This window comes from Mastigoproctus giganteus, chromosome 13 (assembly GCF_048544385.1).
Source record: "Mastigoproctus giganteus isolate SK-2022 chromosome 13, ASM4854438v1, whole genome shotgun sequence".
Lineage (NCBI taxonomy): Eukaryota > Metazoa > Arthropoda > Arachnida > Uropygi > Thelyphonidae > Mastigoproctus > Mastigoproctus giganteus.
This window is the reverse complement of record NC_143587.1, coordinates 170,815,046-170,835,070: the sequence shown is the minus strand read 5'-3', so window position 1 is coordinate 170,835,070 and position 20,025 is coordinate 170,815,046. Positions and strand designations below refer to the sequence as shown.

General features: G+C 36.5%; 1 protein-coding gene across 1 annotated transcript in view; it reads right to left on the bottom strand.

The window, feature by feature from the left end:
* LOC150076610 (homeobox protein EMX1-like) overlaps nt 1–18,314 on the bottom strand; it is a 381,825-nt gene extending 363,511 nt beyond the window's left edge. The window contains exon 1 of the mRNA XM_090387390.1: nt 17,876–18,314. Within this exon, the coding sequence (XP_090243516.1) occupies nt 17,876–18,314 (439 nt within the window). The remainder of the gene's footprint in view (nt 1–17,875) is intronic.
* Nucleotides 18,315–20,025: the final 1,711 nt, after the last annotated feature.

The following is a 20,025-nucleotide window of genomic DNA, read 5'->3' as shown; positions in this document are numbered from 1 at the left end:
TTCAGATGTTGCTCAAGGGAAGACTAAGCATGAATAGAGCTCCTACTGTACGGCTGATGGGGAGTGCCGTTCGATATGCACAAGTAACAAAATATTTAGGCTTAATGATTGAAGAACGTTTGTTCTTTACAGAACACGTTAAGTATTTAAAAGTTAAAATTAAAACCTTATATGCCAAGCTCCGGAGGGTGATTAGAAGAGATTGGGGTATAAAAGGTAGAGGCCTCAATCTGTTATATGATTGTTTATTTTCACCTATAATGTGTTATGCTGCCGGGGCTTGGGTTCATAGGATTGGGAATAAGGTTATTCAAAAACACCTAGTACAAGCACAAAGATTTGCATTACTAGGGATTACTCGGGCATGTCGGACGGTGTCCACAGAGGCCTTGCAGGTAATATCAGGTAGGTTGCCAGTCCAGTATGTAGTATTAATAGCTGGAGTTGGATATCTTACTAAGCGAAACATCAGGAAGACAATAGTAAGAATAAGAACTTGTCCAGAACCAGGAAAAATTTATACAAGAGCAGATGTTAAAAATGAAAAGAACAGAGTTTTAGAAGAAGTTAAAATTAGATGGCAAATGGAATGGGAAACATCTGAAAAAGGACGACAGACCTTTATGTTTTTGCCGAGAATTAATATAATTGATGTTAAAAGAAAGTTGTGGCAACAGTTTGGTCTTTGTTCTACGTTTTTGTTAACTGGACATGGATTGGCATTAAGACTCTTTCAGCTTGGACTTAAAGAAAATGGGTTGTGTAAATGTGGAGAGCTTGAAACATCTGAGCATGTTATGCTTGACTGCAATTATTATGTTGACTTGAGAATGGAATTGGAACTATCAATTGGCTATCTGGAGAAAGAGAGACTCCATGTTATGTTCACTGATAAAAGGTTATTTACTTATTTTAATAAGTACGTTTCGGAAGTCTTTAAAAGAAGATTTAGATTGCTGGGTAGTAGTGGCACGCCTCCAAGTGGCAGGGATGTCAACTCATCCAATTAGGATCAATGGATAGAAAATCAAAGTTGATTATCCTTGCATGAGGCTAAGTGGCCAGATAGGAATTGTTTATTGTTCGGTTATTATTTATTTATTTATTAACAAAATTGAATTCTAAAAGTTAGGAAAAATCCCATTCTCTGACATTACCGCGGATAGGCTACGGCCTCGGTAGCGGATTCGGCGAATGGAGGTTAAAATGTATGTAATGTAATGCCACCAAAGGTTTTTCTTTTGTAAAATATCGATGCAAAAATAACTGTTGAGTTCATCTGCAACGGCAGCTGGTGTATTTAATACTATCCCCTTTCCCTTACGTAATGGTCCGATCTGGTTTGTCCTGCACTTCTTGGCATTTATGTATGTGAAGAATTCCTTATCCCCCCTCTTTGCTCTGTTTGTTAGCGATTTCTCAAAACTGCCTTTGCCTGTCGAACCTTTTCTGTGGCTCTATTACAGATCATCTTGTAGCTGTTATAGGCTTCAATACTTTTTATTGCTCTGTAACCTTTCCATGCCACCATTTTCTGCTCAAGTAGTGCGGCAACTTCAGTATTCATCCAAATTGGAACCCTCCTCGTGGAGTATTTTTTTAATGGTAAATACGCATTCAAGACATCTGTGATTAATGTTTTAAAAGCATACCACAGTTCAATTGTATTCATTCTCTGTGCGATATTTACCCACTTAATAGAGGCCATGTAGTTCCTTAAGGTATCGTAATTTCCTTTTCTGAAATTAAAACCCATTCCTTTGCCTTTTACTGCTGTTACCTCTCTCATCATCATCCACCGTAGAAGTCCGTGATCACTTCCTGCTACTGTCAGCCCTGTTATGTCATCTGATTCATGTGTGATGATGAGGTCTAGGATATTCTTTTCTTTAGAACTTTCTCTGATATGTTGATACAAATAACAGTCATCTAGTGGATTTAAAAATATTGTTCCCCATGTCGAGTTTCCTTCCCATTTACTCTAATCAATTAAAGGCAAATTGAAATCACCCATAATAAGATATTGACGCTTACTTGCCCATTCCATTTGCATGTAGAGGCTTTCGTCATAATCTTCACAATCACCTGGTCTGTAAATTACTCCTACTTGCATTATACCTTTGTTTCCAACTATCTCACACCATACAGATTCTATAGTAGCATGTGAAACGTCTGAATACGGGAAAGCTATCGTCGCACTCAGGCTGCTTCTGATAAGAAGCATAACCCCACCACCTCTTCTATCTACCCCATCCTTCCTATATACATTTAGGAAGCCGTACTGAAACTCATCATCCCCAATTTCTAGGTGGTACCACGTCTCCGTAAGCCCTATGATATCCGCGTTGCTTGTTTTAACCAGCAGTTTGAATTCGCTCATTTTATTGACGACACTTCTAACATTACTGTATAAACAATTAAGACTTACTGTTCTTGTATATTTGTCTGCGCGGGTAGCACAGGGGTATCGTTACCATCCTCCCCAGACTGTGTGGAAAAAGGCCTGGGTTCGAATCCCGTCGATGATAAAGCGTAGATAGCAAGGTTTTTCTCCCCAGTAACTGGGGTTTTTTCGTCCAGCAAAACAGGCAAATCAATCATAGAACATACGCAATTTACAGACACAAATACGGGTTACCCGTAATTAAATACACCTAATTAAATACCATGTATTTAATTACGGGTAACCCTAAAATAATAATAATTTAAATGTGTTCCTGTATATTTAACTACGTTAACACAACACTTGAAGTTTTTTAGGCTCTGTTCCCTGGCGTTAGCTACCCGCTCACTTGAATCGTTTCTGCCCCCAAAACGTCTAGATAATATGTCCAGTTGGGGTAACAGATAAGAACTCTTGAGGTACTCATCAAGTACACCTTGATGATCTCTCAAAAGCCATTTGTCTAGAACTGCATTCCAGAGGAGAGGCCCCAACACCGGCCCTTGAGGGCATACTTTGGATATAGGGGAACTATATGTCAGGTGCTTTGCAATTACCTTTACCATATGATCACTGAAATAAGATCTTAAGACCTTGCAGGTATAATCATCACAATTAGCAGCTCTTAAGGACACGAGGGCGCTCTCCCACCAAAGGGAGTCGAAAGGACCCTCGAAGTCCACAAACACAGCCAAAATACAAGTACATGGTCACCCACTACTGTATGTACTTGTTCATGGAGGTTATACCCAGTATTACTAACAGTCCCACCATCCTGAAGGCGCAAGCAGAGGATTTGACTGTCACAGATCGTCCGGACTTCGCCGAAATTGGGTCCACTTGACTTGAGTGTCACCCGAATATCAGTTCCATCAGCGTTTTACACACCCAGGTAGCAAGTACAGCTTGTCTGATATATCTGAGAGAATGTCTGTGATAACCTCAAGGACCAGGTTTGTAAAAGGAGAAAGAACTGGAATATCCTATAAGTTACGACGAATTAAGAGAATTATAGGCTGAATTGCAAAGCCAATCAAAGGTGAGGGAACCCAAAGTAAAATGATTAAACAAATGAAAAAATCTGGACTAGCTGTCTTCAGATATGGGTGGGCAAATTTAGTTATATGTCCAATATAGGGATACGAAAAATGCAAAATCTGATGCAAGCTGAAGTAAATATTGATACATGGTCAGGTATTTAATCAGGGGACTACATCTCACCATGTATCATGAACTGCGTTTCTATACTTGCCTATAACAGTGGGAGATAGGCGAAATAAAGCAAAAACATTAAAATTAGCATATTCTCATACAGTATAAGACAAGGTGGTCCCAATGAAGTGTCAATGATATGAAATATTATGGTAAAAATAAGGATAAGGCTAAAATATAAATAAACGTTTTCAAAGTAGGAAAAGAAGTTTTTGAATTAAATGTAGGTTTTAAGTAAAGTTTGGAAAAAAAAATTATTATTTATTATTGAAATTATTATTAAAATTAGTTTATTTCCCAAGAAACCTTGGGTCACCCCGGGACGGCTCTGTGTCAGAAAGGTGTGAATATTTACAGACTAGGGTGCGAGGAACACATGTACAATAAACAGGAGTACATGCCTGCTCGACCCGAGACATTTACAGGATTAAACATGCAAAACATACAATAATATACAAAATATACAAAGTATATAATTGCATGAAGATAAAAAGTCTTCGTCAAATACAAATAGGCAAGTTAAAAAAAAAAAAAAAAAACAGTCAATCATGTCCGAGAGCAGGTGAGTATCAGAGATTCATTATCTGGTAGCAGTTCTTGAAGATTTCCTTCCTGTCGGGCTTGTCTTCACAGAACCTATCAGTGATCCTAAATTTATTGAAGATCCGAAGACAATTGGCTGGAAACGTATTCCTCAGGGAATCACTGTTTGACAACGTAGGACACATAGTGAGACAGGAGTCGGGGTGCTCCCCCCTCTTGCCCTCTTCGGGCCAGAGCTTAACGTGAATACCGATGGAGCATCAGTTCGCCCCGTTATAAGCAGTGCAAGCGTGAGGACATTTTTTGTCATGATAATATGTCTCCAGGGAGTGGTGCCCAGATTTGCTTGTAGGATCGATCTGGAGATAGGGAGAAATCACGATCATTATTGGCTGCTGCTGCTGCTGGTATTTACGTTTTAACTGACATCAGTGGCCACATACTGATGATGAAATTAGTGTTGAAGTTTTGTGGAATTTAGATGATTTGGTACTCACAACCCTACCTTTGAATATCCATATATGTAGTATAAATTCATCTTTGGATTTATACTACATTCCATCACCATTGGATTTATTTACTCCTTGTATTTTATAGTTACTATTTGTCTTCAGTCAACTGAGCATTACCTTGTATCATATTCACTAGATCTATTCATCAAACCGCCTTTGGTTATGTACTACTCTCTTTCACTATTGATATATTTATTACTACTAAAATTTATTCAATAGCTGTTCACTTTTGGATTCTTCACCTGTATGCATCCAATACTACCTTTGGATCTATGTCACTCTTTATTCTTATATTATATTACAAAATTTTCTGTTTATTTTCTACAGTCTCCTAAAGATTTGGTGCCTAGTACCCTTGTAAGATGTAAAATCTTACAAGTATAATATTTTATAGAAAAGTGAGATTAATTTAAAGTAAAACTTATATAGCAGTATGGGGGAGCGAAGCTTACAAGTCAAGAATATTACTAAGGTCACTCGCAAGGGATTAAATTAGACAACGTCTATAGAAGGGGAACGGTAAGCTGAAAAGCTATTAGCAACCTGGGTACACTCGACTCCCAGCACACACCGTCACCACCAAATACGGAGGATGCGGAAAGGTCAAGGATTGACCACCGCATATCCCGGAGCAATATGGCCTTAGTTACTAATGCTCCTAAAAACCAAATAACAACAACAACAACCCAGCACACAGGGACAAGCCAAAACAATGGAAACTGGTAGCAACTGTTGTTGGTAATAGGTGTTAACTCTGGAAAACAATGGTGCGGTGGACCATGGTACTGTCGAGACATTTCTTTGATCGGTGACACCTGCAGAAGAGACAGGAAGTAAATACGGGACAAAACTTGCCATCACCGTCTGGCTGTCGGTGATGGCAAGTTTTGTAGATCGTGTGAAATAAGTCTGCTAAAGTATAACTATAAGCGGCTGACTTCAAAGGTACAGATAGCCTGAGAAATTTTACAAATTTCTTAAAATAAGAAGTTAGATTGAGCAATAAGGAGACAGCTTGAGAAAATAAAACGGGCAAATAGAACCGAGTGAAAGTTGACAAAATGAGATAGATTGGTTATTATTGGTTAAATATGAGTTGGTAACAGTTGACAGTTGAGTTTTTTTGTCGTGTTAGAAATTATGGAGTATAAGGAGAATAAGAGTGTCCGTCATTGGAAGGCAAGAGCAGTGGCCGTATGCTATAGTCTAATACACATCGGAAGAAAGGCAAGGGTAGTGACCCGTACTCAGAACAAAGGTGGGCCTGACACATAGGGGCGGTACATAATTCAGATGAAAAAAGTGAGTGAGCAGGGAAAGAGAGACACAGAACCCCGAGTTGAGTTTATGCGGGTGTTTATGGAAATGAGTTAGGGGAGACACAGTTGAGGTTTTTTGCCGTGCTAGAAAATGTGAGTTAACACAGAACCCTGAGTTGAGTTTTTTGTGGGTGTTTATGGAAATGACTTAAGGGGAGACAAAGTTTAGATTCTTGTCGGCGTTTGGGAAAATGAGTTAGGACAGACAGTAGAGTTTTTTGTCGTGTTAGAAATTATGGAGACACAGAACCCTGAGTTGGAGTTGAGTTTTATGTGGGTGTTTATGGAAATGAGTTAGGGGGAGACAAAGTTGAGATTCTTGTCGGCCTTTGGGAAAATGAGTTAGGACAGACAGTTGAGTTTTTTCGTCAGTGTAAGTAAAAATGAGTTAGTAACATGGACAGTTGAGTGTTTGGTCGTGGTAGAAAATATGAGTTGGTAACAGTTGACAGTTCAGTTTTTTTGTCTTGTTAGAAATTATGGAGTGTAAGGAGAATAAGCCTGTCCGTCATTGGAAGGCAAGAGCAGTGGCCGTATGCTATAGTCTAATACACATCGGAAGAAAGGCAAGGGTAGTGACCCGTACGCAAACGAGCGCTGCGAAATATTTCTTAATTTATTAAGAAGTTTTTAAAAGGTGGAGCGAAGAAGCGAGGGTGGCACCCTATTAGCTATCTCCTTGTGGATGAGCTATAAAAAGTGGAGTAGAGAAGGAGTTAGTGTGAGATGCCCTGTGAATTTTCTTTTTATGAATAAGTTTTAATAAGGTGGAGAGGGAAGGAGCGAAGCCAAAAAAATTAGTAACTCGATGAGAAGGAAGGAAGCAGTGAATGGAAGGTAGCCCGAATAAGGTGGAGAAAGGATGCCAGTCCCATGCAGCCAAGAGTTCCTGAAAATTATCTGTAGCAGATTCAGGTGAAGCAGATGAAGGAGATCCTCAGAAAGCCAAAAATGGAAGGTTGAAACCTCCCCGGAAAGGAAAGAAAAAAGATAGAAGGTAGGTGAGAAATATAGTAAGTACTGTAAGTTAAGAAGGACTGTTAGTGAAACAGTATAGTAATTAATTAAAAAAAAAAGGTGTAGCACTAGAAGTAAAATGATAGATTATGATAGAAGTGAAATGATGGATAAATTATCTCTGAAGTAAATTATATATACTAACAGAGTTTAATTTAAAAAAAAAAGGTTATTGTAAAATGCAAGGGAAACGAAGGATGAGTAATAGATTAAATTGTTGTTCAAATGATTATAATGTGTTAGAAGGGTAGTAAGGTTTATATGAGAAGTTTTGATTATGTTTTAAGGACAGATAATTGAATTATATAAGAAACTTTGAATATGTTTTAAGGATAGATAATTGAATATAGTGTTTGTATTGATGAAGAATTGTTGGTTCATCTGAAAGACTAACAACAAATAGAGACTTTAGGAAAGTTAAGATTGGTCTTCAGTGTATTGTAACAAAATGGTGAGAACACAGAGTATAATGATGAAAATAGCATATTGATTGTTAATATAAGGAACAGAATTGTATCCAAGGAGTTAGGGCAAGAAGAATGAATCAAGTGTTTTCATATAATGGCCAACTCAGATTAGCTAGTGAAGGGAAACAGGAATAAGAATAATTTATGCAAGGTATCCTTGATTTAACTTTGTATGCATATTACATATTTTTTAATTCAATTGTATATCATGTTGTATATATATAAATAAACTTTGTTGTTTATTAATTTGTGAGTTTGTTATTCCTGAACACTCAGCCTTTCCGAAGGGAATTATACATAATTGAGAAGTTCCCTTGAATCTGGAATTCTCCTGTGAAGCAAAGTCAGATGTGTACGTGGGGGTGTAAGGAATAGAGGTCTATATAGTTATAAGGGAACAGAACAAATAAGGAATATTTAATAAAGAATTATTACTATTAATATTCAAAAAACTAAAATGAAAGCATTCATATATATCCCCCCCACCCTACTATACGGGTCTTCAGTCATCTAGTTATATGCAATCTTGGATTTGCGCCATATTCTTTCACAATTGGATTATTGTATCATCAGTCAATCTTTAGTCTTCAATCAACTAAGTTCTACCAGTTAATTTAAACTAGATTTCCTCATCAAACCACCTCTGGATTTATTGAAATTATCTTCAGCACTTATTCACCTTTGGATTCACATCTGGAACTACATTTGGATTTATGCTACTCTATCAACATTAGATTTATTTATTTTCGCAGAAATGATTACTGAAATTGCTTTAGTATCTTTTCTCTTCTAACTATGTTAAATAATTCATTATGAAAACTTTAATAATAAAGACGCCATTTTGGACTACAGGTTATTCATTACATGTTTCCAGCCTTTTATGCTTACATACATAATTAATCATATCCTGGATTTAAACATGTGAGCAAAACTCCCCCAATTGGTAAAATTTCGCTTTATTTACTAGGCAACTTAATAAAAAGAAAACTGTACAAATGACTTTCACCAACAAAAAGAAGAAAATGAATAGATGACTGAATATATGCGCCGAAAATTGGAAATGTGATCACTTGCCATCGGATGATACCACCGAGAATAAATAGGGAAGAATCAAGTCTCAGGTGCGAATTGATTCAGTTGGACTCTCTGATGAGGTTCTTCCCAGCAAATACTGTTAAGTCATTTAATAATTTAAACATAGATCCAGAGAAATTATGTACAGACAAAATGTATAGGAAAAAAATCTTTGATAATGTGTACTGGCAGTTGCAAATATAATAGGAACACTAACTTAATAATTTATATAATAATATTTACCTTTTATCAATTATTTAGTAATTAATTGAAACTACTTAGTAATTAATTTATTAACCACATTCTCTGTGTTTTTTTTTTTAATTTCCAAATTTTGTAAATAAGCTCATGTAAATACGCTTGTAACTACTGAAATAATGTAACCACACCCTTAATGGGTGTCTCGAAAGAGAAATAAACAGATAATAATAATTATAATTATATAACATCTAAATTTTGCTTAATATATAGTAGCCATATCATATGGTCTACTTTCAATTAATTTTGATCTACATTCAATTTATTACTTTCTAATTTGCTTAGCTTGTCTCTTCTCGTTCAATATATATTATTTATTTATGGAATGTTTTATGTTTGTTCTCTGCATATCTTTTGACTTTATATCTGTGAAGTCTTATCATTCCAATCACATTTCTACCTTATAGATATACTTTCTCTTTGCCTGCGCTACCCTTAGGTATCTGTACGCACTTATTTTATCCAAATACGAGTATAGAGGCACAATTTTCCATTTTTTTCACAGCTCTCTATTGTCCGTTTTGCTGCTATAAATTGCTATTTGACTGAATGCAGTACTGCTTTAGATAGATTCATGTACTCAACTAAATATGTGCACTATATTTTTCCGCCTTCTTCCTTCCGCTACGTATTACTTGAAAATTCCAGGTATCATTACTGTTCTGTATTCACTGATTATATTTTCGGTTTTTGTTTCGGCTCGTTTTTAGGCCTGTTTGGACTTACATGATTTTTCGCTTTCATTTTCCCTGCAGTATCTACATGTTGTAGGGAAAACGGTATTAGAAAACGGCATTCGGTATTAGTTTCCTTATTATACTAACACTTACAAAGCCAGGTCCCTTACTAAAAGGTTTGGCTTTACAACCCCAGCTAGCCTAGTAGGTTTAATATCATATCTTTTTCTATACTTTTTATCTTTCTACTTCTACTTCCAGCTTTTTCCCGTTCATATTAATGCAATACGAGGGTGATAAGAACGTTCTAACTATCCTCAGTATATCGCTATTTTCGTCTTTATTTAAATACTACTTTATCCCTTCCCCATCCTCAAACTTGCCCTATATCACATGCTTTTCTAAATTCAAATTGTCCATACTGTAAGAGAATGTTGCTAATTTTAATCTTTTTGCTTTATTTCGCCTCTCTCCCACTGTTATGGGCAAGTATATAAACGCAGTTCCTGATACCTGGTCAGGTGAAGTCCCCTGATAAAATACCTGACAATATTACTTCAGCTTGCATCAGATTTTCGCATTTTTGCTATCCATATATTTGACTTATAACACAATTTTCCCACCCATATCTTATGACGCGTCTCCGTAGCCAGGTGGGAAGGAGCAACAGTGCGTAGCACACGTTTCTTGATTAGACCGGGGTTCGAGCCCGTCACCACCAAATACGGAGGATGTGGAAAGGTCAGCGAATGACCACCGCATATCCCGGAGCAATATGGCCTTAGTTGCTAATGCTCCTAAAAAAACCAAAAACAACAACATATCTTATGACAGCTATTCCACCTTTTATTTTATTTTTTTATCATTTGGTATTAATCATTTTACTTTGAGTTCCCTCACCTCTAATTTGCTTTGTAATTAAGCGCCTATAATTCTCCTAATTCACCATAACTTAAAGGATATTCACATTCTTTCTCATTTTACAAACTTACATTACTTCTTTTTTCTGCTATACTCACGCTTCTACAGTATAAGTTAACTGGGATAACTTATGCAGCTAATGCAGCTATTCCCCAAGTGCAAGATCTTGCTTTTGCTGCGTTAAAACTTAGCTGGTCCTATTCTGACCATTCTTGAAGACAGTTCGAGCCATCCTGAAGGAGCGATGCTCCTTGTGTTTTCCTGATTCCGAGTTTTCGTTGTAGAACAGAGGTTCCCAAAGTGTGGGTCGAGCGCCCTCCCCTGGGGAGGGGTGCTGGTTGTTTTCACGGAGAACTTTTTTAAAGAAATATGGACAAACCATCCCACTAATCCAATGCGAATCGTTCTTTATTTATTTCCATTACTCATAATTTATTAGAATTTATTTCTTTGAGATTAACTGTATTGAAGCGTATATTAATTTATGAAAGTTTGTATATTCATAGCTAAATTTTATATGAAATCTGTTTTTTACACTTGTTCTGGAACTTGGGGCCCGTGAAATTTAAGAAAAACTTTAAGCGGAGCTCGAGGTCTAAACAGTCAAAACTAGAAACATTCCCGTAAAAGAGTGAACCGCTTAGGCGGTTTACTCTCTTTCAAATTTCACGGATGGAGCTCCTTGCCCTCTTTAACGTCCACTGTGACAAACCAACATTCCAGTTCCTCCAACCGTTTGGACCCCACACTTGGGACGAACGTGGAATAGTTCTGAAGTCACACGAATGAGATTTTAGAATTATTTTTGGCGATGTTGGAACTTTTTAAGAGAGATCTCTTAAAGCCTGTAAATAACTAATTTCTCGTGCTGCCATAGAAAAGCCGCATGCATAGCAGGTTTGACGCAACGTTTACTTTGAAATTTATTTCTTTTAAAATGATTTCATTTCTGTTAGCCATATTGCGTTGCTGCCACGCACAGCTTTCTTGAATCCGAAAAGAAATTGAACACTTTATTAGGCCAAATAAAAATGGAGTCGGCTGATAAAGTCATAGCTGATTTTCTTGTTGATCCAACAAGAAATTCAGCTATTATTTTATCAGCTGACTCCATTTTTGTTCTAATTACATTTTCAGTGGCGCATCACTTCGTTTACGAGAGCGACATTAAATGTACGGATTTCTTAACTATCACAGTGATTCAAGCTTATTGTTGGCATTCAACACTGTTGGACAGTTCAAGTAGGATGCTTCCTTCAGGCGTGTGTTTTTTGCGACATCCTTATTTTTTAGATATGATCCTCTAGAAATCAGTTGTAAATAGTTGTAAGTGGCTCTAATTAATTGTAAATAATTTCAGTGACCACGACTGGTAAACAACGTTTCTTTGATTAACAAGTGGTAACACTGTAAACACGAAAATAAATATACCGTAAAGTAGGCGTGTTAATTTTAAGATTTTGGAGGGAAAATGTGGTTCTCTTTATTCGCTTTCAGGAGAGGTGTACCTGTTTTTTTTTTTTTTTTTTTTTTTTCCTTTTCTCAATTAAATTCAAATTTGAACGCTCCTTAAGGCTGGGAGAATTTATCCACAAAATATCCACTGAAAATATAGAAGATATTTCTATATTTCTTGTCCTGTGAATAGAAAGATCAAATGTCATATCATTCATTGACTGCTGCTAATATAGTAGCCTGGGAATATTCCCTTTATAACAGCGAGGTTTCAAGGGAAGAAACAATGTGGCAAGTGACTGTTCAACGACTGTCTACTGTTTATTTTGGACAACTCTTTCGAATTTCCTATTGAGGGAGCATTCCATTTTCCCAATTATAGGTTCATAGTACGTCAGGATAATTTTTTACTTGTAAATATTGTGAGTAAACGAAGTTCGTGAATGTGTGCTAAAATGTGCGGATTTTCCCATGAAATGGCATTATGAAATGCAAAAAATTATATCTGAATATAACGCTAAAGTGTGTTTAATTCGGACACGGATATGAGTGTAAAGTGATAACGGAGGTCAACAAGTATTTTTCAACAGCAACAAAAAAAGTGGATAGATATCTTTGGACGATGATTCCAAATCTATTATTTTTTTTCAATTTTCCTCTATCACGTCAAGGTTTTTGATGATGAGAATCTTTACATGAACATGATGAGAATGGTAATACTGCTCACCTATATACCTACATTCAGCGACCTACACGCATATAATTATTATTTTTCACACATTCATATTTATGAAAATGTTTAAATATGCTTGTTATTTCAAAATTCCCCACCTCCCCGAACAAATTCTACTATGTTTACGGCTCTCTCCTAACTAAATGCAATTGTCTACAGCAGGGTGGCCAGCAAGTCGATCGCGGCTTTAATTTCGGTCGATCACGACGAATTTTAAATATATATATATATAATAGATTAATCAAAATCTAAATGTTATTATTATGCGCCCCACTGCATACGCTTATTAAAATCCGTTGAAGCACGTGACTACTCTTGTCGCCGCGCAGCCGCTAGGCTTGTCTAGTGAAAATTCGCGCAGTTACATTGTGCAGAGCATAGTGTAAGCGTCGAATTCTTATTTAGCTTACTTAATATTAATAACTGGACAGTACTTGTACGTTAATTAAATCAAATAACCTTTAATAACCTTTTAAATCAAAGGTTATTAAACCTTTGATTTAAAATGAATACTACGAAAAATGGTAAAAAGTATCAATTTCATCAAAGAATAAAACGTATCAGTTAATGATAAAAGAAATATGTTGTTCGATTTGCAATGCTTCCGTGGCTATACCCAAAAAAAGGAAATTTAGAAAGGCACTTCAACGCACTCCATGGTAAATACCAATCCGATTTTCCGCCTAATAGTGACCTTAGAAAAAATAAATTAAAGGAACTTAAAATCCGGATTATTCGCACAACAAAATTTATTCGTGACACCGAATTTATTAAAGCAGTAAATGTAGCATCATTTAAAGTGAGTCATCTTCTTGGAAAAAATGCAAACCATTTTCTAATGGTCAATTCATCAAAGACGCATTTTTAGAAATAACAGATTCTCAGAAAGAACAAAAATGAAATTAAAAGTGCTCTTTTCCAGTTCTGCAAGTATCTCGAAATATTGTGATGCGACACATCGAAAACAATTAGTAAATATGTGAGCGAACAATTGCGTGCTCATATTGCTAATTGTGTGTCATTTTCTTTACAACTGGATGAATCTACAGACATCAGTGATACAGCTCAATTGCTCGTTTTTGTTCTTATGGTTTTTGATGATTCTGATACTAGAGAAGAACTGCCGGGTATGGTTTCGTTAAAAGAAAGAACTAGAGGTCTTGATATATTTAACGCATTCAAAAATTTTTGAATTTTTGAATTTTTGAAGAAAATATATGAGAGTGCTACCTCCTTTATTAGACTAGACAAAGACAGTAGCAAATTTAAAATTGAGAAAGGAGTTCGACAAGGAGACACAATATCTCCGAAGCTGTTTACTGCTGCCCTTGAGGAAGCTTTCAGAAGATTAGACTGGTCGCAGAAAGGAGTCAATGTGAACGGAGAGTACCTAAACCATTTACGATTTGCAGATGACATTGTGGTCATAAGCCACGATCCCAAAGAATTAGAGGAAAACCTTAATCAGTTATGCACAGTTAGTAAGGATTTTGGACTAAAGATGAATATGGCTAAAACAAAACTAATGATGAACAAGTATGCCACGGAAAGAGAAATAATGATTGAAGGAGCAGTAATTGAAAAGGTGGAGTCATATACTTATCTGGGACAAGTTAGTAGCTGTAATAATGATAAATGGCTGGAAGTCAAGAGAAGAATAAATTTTGGATGGATAGCATTCAGGAAATATAGTCACATACTGAAGAGCAATATCCCAGTTTGTCTGAAACGTAAAATTATGAATCAATGTATACTCCCCACCATGACTTATGGAAGTGAAACTTGGGCACTCACCAAAAGAATGGAAGAGAAGCTGAGAACTACACAGCGAAGAATGGAACGAATTATATTGGGAATCAGACTGTTAGATAAGAAGAGAAACACATGGATTAGGCAGCAAACGTAAGTAAAGGACATTCTTATCAAAACTAAAGAACTAAAATGGTCTTGGGCAGGACACATAGCTCGAAGACATGATGACAGATGGACTAAGAAAATAACAGAATGGTACCCAAGAGGAGCTAGAAGAAAACCTGGAAGACAAAGGCGGAGAGGGATAGATGAAATTCATGAGTTTTTGAGTAGTAAATGGATGGCCAGTGCTCAAAACAGAAGGAACTGGAAAGTTGCTGGAGAGGCAACTTTCAATCCTGCAGTGGATTGAAAATGGCTGATGATGATGATTCAAAAATGTTATTGAAAAAATTAAATTACCACTATTATCAATAACAATAGATGGAACTGAAGCAATCCGTTAAGTATCTTAACGGATTAATCGCATTGTGCCAAAACGATGATGAATTCCCAGATTTTTAGAGTTCCCACTGTATCCACCAACAACTGTTAGCTAGCAAAAGATTAAATACTAAAAGTGTTATGGACATAGCTTTCAAAATCGTGAATTCCATCAGAGGACAATCTCTTCAAAGGAGTCTTTTAAAAATGCAACTCGATGAAAATGAACCAGATTTGATATTACACACAGATGTGAGGTGGCTGAGTCGGAGTAAGTTTCTACAGAGATTTCGAAATTTGCTGAATGAAATTAAAAAAAAAAAATGTTGATCAAAGGGGAGATGATTATTAGTAGCTACAAGATACGGAGTGGTTGTGTGACCTGGCTTTTTTGCCATATTCTACGAGTAAATTAAGTGATCTGAAATTGGAATTACAAGGAACAAATAAACATTTGCGTGACATGATTAGTAGTATTTCTACATATAAATATCAATTTTTGGCAAAGGATCTAAAAGAAAAAAAAAATCGATCATTTTGCAAATATGCAAGATCATTTGCAAAATTATCCTGTTTTTGAATTTAATAGTGAGAAATATGTTTCTGAAATTGAGAAAGTTGTGGATGATTTTGAAACCAGATTCAGCGATTTTGAAACAATTGAAGACATTGTTCAATATATTTCTTATCCAGAAATTGCAGAAAAAATCGCCGAGATTTTTCACACGTAGAAAATTTTACTTGAAAATGAAATTATTACATTACAAAACGATATCTTCCTAAAAGCCAGGTCATTAGAAAAACACTTTTGTAAATATGTTTGCGGAGAAAAGTAGCCAAATGTCAAAAAATGCAGTGAACTTTTAAATTCCTGTTTTGGCTCTACATATCTCTGCTGATCGGCCTTTTCGTATTTGAAACAAACAGAGACGAAGAATTGCTCTACTCTTACGGACTTGCATACAGAAGATTCTTTACGGTTGGCCTTATCACAGTATTTCCCCGATTTTTAAAGCATGGCAGATGATATTAAGACACAAATTTCACATAAATTAAAAAAAGGTATGAATTTAAAACAAGAATTCTGAATTGTATTTAATTTTAAAATTTATAAACAACATTTTTCAATATGTGTTGATTAACGTTTTTTAACCATTGTGCAATGAACGCGGCACATTTTGAAGAAAAAAAGTAGATCGCATCACAGATTAAGTTGGTCACCCCTGGTTCACAGTCACGACGGGATATTCGGAAAATTTACCAGTTAGATTGCTGAAATTATATCTCACTGTTTATACCCAAATAAAAAAATATATATATACATATATTGGACAATTCCAACATTCATTGGAGGCAGCATTTGAACATGCAGCCTTTTATTTTGAGCCAAAGGTGTCACCCACTGGACCAAGCCGACCGAACAGTTCGGCCTTAACGTTGGCAACTAACGTTCTGTGTAGATTACAGGGATCAGAGCAGCTGTATTATCTGATAAAAGTAAGGAATTACCCTTGAACACTTAGTCTTATGATATTACTGTATTAGAATACAAAATAATACACATCCTATTATGTACGATTAGTCATTTTATGCGTCTGTTCACGTTTCACTTGTTCTGTTCTACAAAACATTTAAAATGATATTTTAATAATAAAGATTGATTCAAAAATCTATTTATTTTTTCTCCTAAATTGTTGTTTTTAAATAATTCTTCGCCCTATAACGGTTATTTCGTGCACTTGATCAAGACATGACGCCATGTTATCAACATGAATAGGAAAATAATCGATAGATAAGGAAAGAAATTATTTAGAAAATGGAAGGACATCGAGACTGAAATACTGTTTTAGAAAACAGTTTAAAAAAAAGTAGCAAACTCTTTTAAACTGTTTTCTAAAATAATGGCGATAAAAGTGTGGCTAAAGTGGCGACTAAAATGTGTGAATTACTTATCAGTTTTAGCATGTTTAGTAGAAAATTACTGGAAGTGTTCCTTTCTGTTCGTAAAATATAGAAGCAGCATTGATCTTAGATAGACATAGCTCGACTCTCTTTTAATTTTCGTAAGATAAAATTTTTACTTAAGAATTCGGCTAATTTTAGCAGTTTTGACTATATGAAGAAAATTATGAAATGGATTAAACTTGTAATAATCGGCACTCGGTGGAGGAAAATAGTATCAAAACAAGAGTGGTAGGGATTCTAAAATCGAACAAGATTTTGATTTGTTTTCCATAATTTTTGGTACTGCCTTGGACATATACCATTATAATGAATGTGCAATATGGATGGTAAAATAAATATAAAAATTAATAACTTTTCTATTTATTTTTGATCTACTATATTGTACATTCAGTATAATGGAAAATGCCAAATAAATTGGCGGCAGTTTCATGCTCATAACTGAGAGACGTTGAGGAAGATTTTTCCATCGCTAGCTTACTGTGGGCCATTATACATCATATGCATTTTACATAAATTATATTTTAAGAAAAATACGAGATTGCCGTGATGCGGAAATATCAGCTTATATAGTATTAATAAAATACAAGTATAACTTGGAATAATTTAATCAGATGAAATAAGAAAGTATGCGGCACCTGATTAGACTTGTCAGCTGAATAAATAAACTAATTTCTGTCACTGTAACCGCTACCAATATCAATAGCTTGGTAAATAAGGTGTCCATAACGTAGGCCAGCGATAGGTATGTATTTTCAACTGGAATGGGGTCGTACTATTTATTAAAAGGAGTGCGATGGTACAAAAGTGCTCTCTCTTTGGGTGCGTGTGGTTCAAGCCTGGTGATACTAAATACAGCATAATCTCCTTGTATTCTTGTTTTCCTTGTTTGTGAACTCCTCTGACCTTATGTGGTGGTCCGCAGTATAAAGAGAAAAATAAATATATTATTATGTCCGCAGTATAAAGGGAAAAATAAATATATTATTATATCTATTTTACAGATTGTTTTCTAAAGTGCGTTAGCCGTACAGTAACAAAACTTACCGTGAAGCCGGGAAGGAAAAAGCCGGTTAGGCCGAGACAGAAGCCACGGGTATAGAGCATGAGAATCTCTGCCTAGAAGCATCGGAAAGGCGGGATGGACGGAAGATTGCGGCGGTAAACAGGAACCTATTGAAGTCAGCGGACTGGTCACATACGGGAAGGACGACTCCTGTTGGCCATGATAGAGTCCGGAAGACAGAGAGGCAAAAGGGTCTAGTATATTGACTGGCCCTGCTGGTGGGAAACAAGTCGCGGTGATGGGAAAATATGCATTTTGCTCTAACACTACTTCCGAATGGTGCCGGTAACATTCGGTAGGCGACACGGCAGGGGTTCTACGCTCGGTGTCCTCTTGCAGATGAGCTTTGATTCCGGATTTTTCGTTATCGTGTCCCACTAACTCCTCAATCGAGAAGCCAAGTTTTGGCCTTGTTGTCATGGGTATGTGTCCACCACACAGCGGCATTATATAATAGCGCCGCTAATTAGTTCTCCTGATGATATCATGGCATGCATACATGTAATGTATGTGGTATTCTTGTTCGTCGGAGTGGTCACTCGGTAGTTCGATAAGCAGATGGATATCAGGACTGACACGAGCTCTCCAATTTCGCAGCGATGCGTCGTTTTCTACTTCCTACTTCTCTCATGTACCTTGGAAGTATCTGTAGAAGTTGATGACCATCGCGAAGTTTCAGTATGTCCACCTTTAAGATGACCATTCGCACTTCGCTTACTTAAATATCCTTCTCGGTGGCGCGCACAGATCACTTCAAGCCTCGTTCCTTGGAGTTCATTTCTGCTCCTGCCCGTGACAACGCATAGAGATAAAGCGTATAAAGGCGACGCACAGCACTCGCGGAAGTGTAGCGACCTCTAGTGACAGTAGGGTATAATTCATTGTGATAGTTTCCAAGATTTACTATGGACGTCTGTTAAAACTGATCCAGTTTGTAATAATCCCTCTAGAAAGCGTTGAATGGGAGTAAGCTTAATGAGCTGTAGAATATAAAAATTCGAAGTTTTATCTGCTTGTTTTTCTACTTGCTTTTAATACAATGTGGTATAAAAATTAGTTAATCGGTCTGGCTCTACTTATACTCGTGTAATTTGTTAGCCAGACCGTATATCTAATTATCGTGAGAAAGCCTTGTAATTAGAAAAAGAACCATTAAGAACTGCTCAAAAACGTATCTGAATTGCCTTTCCATTCATTCGCCGATTGTTTATGGCGTGTTGGAGTTATTTTGATGTTTTCTTTTTTCTTTCTTTTTTTTTTCTTTTTTTTTTTTTCTTTTTGCACTCTTTATTGCAAACTTAGAGGGGAACTTAGATGGGGCATAGAGGGGAACAGGTATCCTGCGTCTTATCAGACACTCAGCCTAAAACACTGATGGATCCAATATCTCTCTATTACAGAAGATTTAGGAGCAGTCCGGTTGGTCTGCCTCCCTAAAATCCACTCATGCACACCTTCTCGATGGTAAGCCCTGTTACGTCACTTAGGTAGCAACGAACGTGTAGAGTGGTTCTCTTCAAGACGCCTGGTTAGCGTGAAGACGAAAAGACCAAACCCTCCAGCATATGACAGCACAACAAAAGAAATGGCCCTCAGTCCCCAGCAGCTTTCACTCTCCCTCTTACGGCAGCGAGAGGATCAGAGTGGAAGCAGAGGGTGCTAAGAATCCCTGGGTACGACCAGGCTGCCATGCACGGAAACTGAACTTGGCCTGTTATAACGTAAGATCACTCATCGGTGAAGACAGGATATTAGAGCTGGAAAAGGAATTAGAAAATGTGAATTGGAATATCATCGGTTTGGCTGAAACAAGAAGAAGAAATTAATCGCTTATCAAGTGGAAATCTGCTGTACACCAATGGAAACAGTGAAAGGAGTGAAAGTGGAGTTGGGTTTCGGGTCCATAAAGATTTTAAAAGCAACATTTTGGAATTCAAAAGTACATCAACAAGGGTGTCAAGGCTAATACTCAAGATTTCTAAGAGGTACAAGCTAAAGATTATAATAATTTATGCACCAACATCGAGCCATGATGATGAAGAGGTTGAAGAAATGTACACTGAAATTGAGAGTCTTCTAGATGAGCAGAAAACCCACTACACTATTATTATGGGGGACTTCGATGCTAAGG